The 5,790-nt window shown below is 49.5% G+C and overlaps 1 protein-coding gene across 2 annotated transcripts; it reads right to left on the bottom strand.

Annotated features, from left to right (window-relative positions):
- Positions 1-1,158: 1,158 nt before the first annotated feature.
- LOC116989350 (immunoglobulin lambda-1 light chain-like) lies at positions 1,159-4,078 on the bottom strand. Of its 2 annotated transcripts, none has more exons than XM_033046668.1 (4): positions 3,955-4,078; positions 3,536-3,858; positions 3,117-3,150; positions 1,159-1,833 (listed from the first exon to the last, which is right to left on the bottom strand). In XM_033046668.1, exons 1-4 carry the CDS (start codon positions 3,998-4,000, stop codon positions 1,511-1,513), a joined length of 726 nt encoding a protein of 241 aa, XP_032902559.1. In that variant the 5' UTR covers positions 4,001-4,078; the 3' UTR covers positions 1,159-1,510. The 2 variants fall into 2 exon arrangements, with proteins under 2 accessions (XP_032902559.1, XP_032902560.1); XM_033046669.1 differs by having other exon boundaries at positions 3,117-3,154; positions 3,540-3,858.
- Between the last annotated feature and the right edge of the window lie 1,712 nt (positions 4,079-5,790).

Here is a 5,790-nt window from a genome sequence, read left to right as displayed (position 1 = left end):
CTACAATGTGGTTTCATTGGCCCAGGAACCAATATTCGGCCTCGCGAGTGTTGACGATTGAGGTAGGAGGGTTGTGAGAAAGAGGGAAGGAGAAGATCATCCGTCTGAATCTCACTCTATCCCTCCTCCCTCGGTCCCCGATCCCTACGGATTTCCAACTCCCTCCTTGCCCACCTTTCCATCCGCCGGGCTGTGACTCACTCCTCAGCTTGTCTCCCCTCTCAATTCTTCCATCATTCTCCCGTCAATTCCGCCGTCGCGTTCAATAAGGCAGAAGGCAGTAGGGATTCACCCATTATTTAAAATGCGGAACGGAATTGATATATGCCGACCGCCCCCAGAAAGAAATACTCTCCCAGCTGCGGTGGTGGTGCTCTGTCTACTTCGTGGGAGTAGAGAAAATCTAAACGAGAACAAGTCGTCGGCTCAAGAAAGCTGAAACTGGAACTGAAACCGAGAAGCAGTGCATTTGGGGGCGGGTGCACGCAAAGGAAATGATGAAGGCCCGCTCACCCTGTCACATACCAGAGGCTGCAGCCTCGGCATCAGGTGACCCCCAACAACGGATTCAATTTAACTTCTGTGCTGCACCGTCTGTGTTCTACATGCTACGTAAACTCTTTCCATGTTTTTAATTATTCAGTCCCCCTCCACTTTACATTGCAGCCTCTAAACTGCAAACAATTATCCTGGCCATGACAGAGAGAGAAAGGGGATGTGTAACGTGAAGCTCAGGGAACATCATCTCGCCTTCTGACTTAATTCAGTACCTAGCCTACATTGTAACCACTTCAAATAACCAACCATTGCAGTTTGTGTCTGAATTGGTCAATTCTGGTGAAAGGTCATTGCCCGCAATGTAACTTCAGTTTTAAAGTTCTTCGCAGGTGCGACCTGACCACCTGAATATTCCCAGCAATTGTTAAATGTACTTTATTTATTATCTTTCCCAAACATTAAATGTCTTGTATAATCTTATCATCACTGCCTTCCAATTACCCTGTCCCCATTCTTTCCAGTACCCCAGCAATGGAACTTCCCGCCGTTCCTCCCTGATACCCCATGTCCGAAGCTGCAGCAGAGAGACGAGTCTCCACCCTCCTCCCACCTGGAGTCAGAATGGGAAGAGATCCCAAGATAACGAGACACACACGTAAATAATTTCTGCATTGATCATCTTTATTGGTAGTTTGACGTCGTTACAGATGGTCAGTCTGATACTGATGAAGATTTACAAACACTTTTATTAATCAGATCCATGCCTGATGCCTGAGAAAACAATGTTGATGAGGCCAAGTTACTGACCACTTTAACCGGTGTCGCCTAACGGTGAAAGAAACAGAACAACAATCAACTCGAGTACAAATGTTTCAATAACACAGTGGAAACCGGAGAACGCGGATCGGAAGCAGGGAATACAGAGAACAGCGGGCGCACAAGGTGGGAGGAAGATGAGAGGCAGTGATCTCCCGGTAATCCGGGAGCAAACACGCCCGGAGCCGCGCTCACTTTAACAGCTGGATTGTGTGAGTGTGGCGGATATTTTCGAGGCTGCTCCTTGCTGAACTGTGCAGGAGTACAACTTCCCACTGCTCCAGTCTGCGCCGAGCACCGTCAGGTAGCTGCTGAGACTGAAGGTGTTGTCCGTGTCCCGCCTCATCGCGCTGGTTTGCACCTCACCGCTCGGCGGACTCCCGTCCACTGTCCAGCTGACGGCGGGGAAGCCCGCGGACAGTTTACTGACCAGGCAAACTAAGGTGCCCGCTCCTTTAGCGGACATCTCCTCGTCTGACGGCCCCAGCAGTTTCACTGAAGGGTCTGGGAGCTGCGAAGCTGCAATGGGAGGGAACAAGAGAAGGCATGTTTCAGGTGACGGAAGAGCTCGGTCATCTCAGCGTTTGACAGAAGCGCGAGTGAGAGGTTGCAGTTTCCTCTAGTGGGGACCCGAGTCTCACTGAGGGACGGAGCGGTGCCCATGGAGGTCGCCCCGTGGATGTCCACACTGGGGAACGATAAATGTGAGGCCAAGTTCCTGTTTTAGGGTCCTGCTGATAACTCGCTGGTTCACAGCATCAGCCACTCAGTGACCCCTCGCCCTGGGACCAACGAGTGCCGGTGGGGAATCTACTCCAACTGGTGGGGCGACCCCGGGTCAGTTCAATGTGCCCACTCACTGTGCCACTAGCTACATATTTCTCCTCCTCCCTTCGCCCCACCCCACCCATCACTGATGTCCCCGCTGTGCCCCCCACAGCTGCCGGGAGAATAAACACATCTCAAACTCTGCACCGCCCCAGAGGGCGAGGACAGCTGAGCTTCACGGAGCTGTGGCGATGCCGAGGGATTCGGGTCCCATTCACTATGGCGGGGGGGGGGGGGGGGGCAGGTGCGATTCTCCCCAGACCCGGAGCTGCGACCTCAGTCGCTGCAGAGACGGCAATCGCTGAGCGGCGGTCAAGGGGACAGATGGCAGGAGAGAGGAGGCAAGGACTGGGGAACTGGGCGAGGGGCTTTTATTGGGCGGGTGTCTGCAGGAGAGTTCGTCGTCACCGGGAGGATTGGCGTTTCCGTGAAATTCCGGGGGAGATTCCGCTGTGGGATCCTCATACAATAGTGAAACGTATAGTTCCACTGCCTCAACAACCCCGGACTGTCTCCAGTCGCCAATGTCCTCTCCCCACTGTGACACCGGGCTCCACTTTAGGAAGCTGGGACCCCTCACGTTCACTTGGATCAAACCGGCACAAAGCGGATAAACTAACGGGAGTAACACCGCGCAAACTCAGAGATGAAGTTAGTCTCCGAAACACAATATTCACATGCACATGCAGAGACAGAGCAACAGCACCACAAAAAGAAGTGATTAACCGAGAGTGTACCTTTATGAAATATCAAACAAGCTTCACGAAATAGAGAATGTGGTCATTAAATACAGTAACAATTCACTGAACACAACTATATTTATTGGAACTGGTGCTGGACACAGAACTTAAATGGATTGCAAAATAAAAATTATCGATAAAATTAGCCAGGTAATAATAAAGGTTAAAATATTAGTTGCCAACTGACCGTATTCTCGCGGTTAGTAATTGCGGGATGATTTCCCAGACACTTACCTGTAACAAAGAGCTTGGTCCCTGGGCCGAACACCCCCCACAGTGTGTGGTTCCGGCTTCAGCCCTGACAGTTATCCCGGGCCCTGGAATCAGACAGAAAACACGGGCAGACGCTCCAGTTTCCGCATGAAAGTCGACTTCACACATCCCGAGTGTCCCCGCCGGTGTGGGGCGAGAAGGAATGAACTCACAACCGCATCGCCAGGCTTAACATTAAACGGCAACGAATCCCGGCAGTGGGCGGTGGGACTCTGAAACTTCAAAAAAAAGAAATATTGAAATTGGAAAATACTGTATAAAGGATAAAATTAAAGCGACTTTGTGAAGAATGAAAGATTAGAATGTTTTCATTGATTTAAAGATGTAAAGTGCATCATGTTTGTTGCCTCCAGTTTTTGTTTTACCTTCTCTCACTGTGTGTAAGTACTGCTCGCTGTAAACCACTTCATACAGTAATAGACGGCAGCGTCATTCACCTCCACCTTGCTTATGATCAACTGGTAAACGGTGGCGGCGCTGTTGGCTTTCGATGTGAAACGGTCGCTGCTAAACCCAGACCCATAGGTCGGGGCGGCATCTGAGTAATGATACCGGAGGATCCATTGAGGAGTTGTTCCCGGTATCTGTTTGTACCAATAAGAGTATCCGATATCCTTTATTCCGACATTGCAGTCCAGCGTGGCCGTGACCCCTGGATTCACCGACACGGCCGCAGGTTGGGTTACGGTCTGACTCTCCCCAGCTGTAAAGTAGAAGGAATTCAATTTTAACTATTGACTCTTTAATGTGACCCCCCAGAGCCCACATCACACCCGCTGACTTGCAGCCCTGTACTTACAGCTCAGCCACAGTGCCAGAGACCAGATAAAGCACAGCGTTTGCATCGTTACTGCCCTCGGTTTCCTGCCTCACTCCAGCCGCTGTATCTGTGACAAGACTGTGGACGCCGCTGCCGATGGAACCCACTTATACCATTCACACAGGAAGCAAATGCGTGCAAATCAGGGCGGGTCACAGTGAGCGACTGGAGCGCGGATCTGAAACCCTCCCATTCGCCATCAGACACGGTCGAGTTGAGGCGGTGACACTGTCAGCCACTGGCTGGTCTGTTAAACACAACCCGTGAATGAGCAGGTCGTTTGTTGTCTGATATTCTCCAAGTTCTCCCTCCATCCCCCTGAGTCAGTGGTTGCAACACTCCATCCCTCAGTCCAGCGATGCCTCTCACACCTGCAGTCACAACAGGGTGGGACAGTACAGTCTTCCTGTCCCACATCAATAATCCAGACACAAGAGACTGTAGATGCTGGATTCTTGAGCAAAAATGAAACTGTCGCTAGATCTCAGCGGGTCCGGCAGCGTCTATAGAGGGAAAACCCTCTTGACCAGAAACGTTGTCTGTCTATTCGCTCCACAGTCGCTGAATTCCTTCAGGAGTCCATTTTGTTACTCAATAATTTAGACCTCGAGTTAAAACTCACCCTTACTGATGATGTAGTGTATTCAATTCAATTTGAGGACACAACATTGGGTTGGTGGTAGGAGGCAGAGGATGGTTTTGAAGGGTTGTTTCCCAAATGGGAGTTCTGTGACTAGTGGTGTGGCACAGGGCTGGTACTACTCCACTGCAGTTTGTCACATTAATTCATGATGATGGGGATTCTCCCTCCATTTCCCTGATTCAGTTGTTGCCGCACCTCATCTCTCAGTCCAGAGATGCCCCTTACACCTCCAGTCACAACAGTGTGCGACAGAGCAGGCTTCAGATACAAGAGATTGAAGATACTGCCACATTAAATCATGATGGGGAGGAAAATAGGTGTCATTATTACTAAGTTTCTGGAAGGCATCAAAATTGGTGGGAGAGTGGGCAGTGAGGAATGCTGTCTAACCTTACAACAGGATATTGATCAACTGGGAACGTGGCAATGTAATGGTAAATGGATTTTACTCATACAAGTGCAAAGTGATGCAGTTTGAAGCATCAAGCAGGCAAGGACATAATAATGAATGGCAGGACCCTGGGTAGTATTGCTGAAAAGAAAACATTGGGGTAGATGTATATAGTTCCCCGAAGGTACCAACACGGGTTTACAAGATGGTGATGAAGGCATGTGGCTTGCTGTTGCTTAAAAGATTTGGAAGGTTATGTCATGGTTGTACAAAATATTAGTTAGACTGCACGTGGAGTATTGCTGAGGCTCTATGAAGCACTGGTCATGTTGCATTTGGAGTACTGTGAGCAGATTTGGACCCCATATCTGAGCAAGGATGTGCTGGCAATGGAGAGAGTCCAGAGGAGATTTACAAGAATGATTCCAGGAATGAGTGGGTTAGGATATGATGAGGTTTAGAGGTTTGAAGGCGGACCTCATTGATGTTTCCACTGGTGGGAGAGTCTAGGACCAGAGGTCGTAGCATCAGAATTAAAAGGCGCTCTTTTAAAAAGGAGTTGAGGAGGAACTTCTTTAGTCAGAGGGTAGTTAATCTATGGAATTTACTGCCATAGAGGGCTGTGGAAGCCAAATTAGAGGATATTTTTAAGGCAGAGATAGACAAGTTCTTGATTAGAACAGGTATCAAGGGTTATGGGGAGAAGGCAGGAAAATGGAATTAGGTGGCAGAGATCAGCCATGATTGAATGGCGGAGTAGACTCAATGGGCCAAATGGGAA

The sequence above is a fragment of the Amblyraja radiata genome, chromosome 29 (assembly GCF_010909765.2).
Source record: "Amblyraja radiata isolate CabotCenter1 chromosome 29, sAmbRad1.1.pri, whole genome shotgun sequence".
In the NCBI taxonomy this organism is placed as follows: domain Eukaryota; kingdom Metazoa; phylum Chordata; class Chondrichthyes; order Rajiformes; family Rajidae; genus Amblyraja; species Amblyraja radiata.
This window is presented reverse-complemented; position numbering and strand designations above follow the sequence as displayed.

Coding starts and splice junctions, on each gene's coding strand:
- LOC116989350 (XM_033046668.1), bottom strand. CDS start 4,000: ATGCAAACGCTGTGCTTTATCTGGTCTCTGGCACTGTGGCTGAGCT. Junction 3,151..3,535: donor TTACAGCGAGCAGTACTTAC/ACACAGTGAGAG, acceptor ACACTGTGGGGG/GTGTTCGGCCCAGGGACCAA. Junction 1,834..3,116: donor GACCAAGCTCTTTGTTACAG/GTAAGTGTCTGG, acceptor CTCCCATTGCAG/CTTCGCAGCTCCCAGACCCT.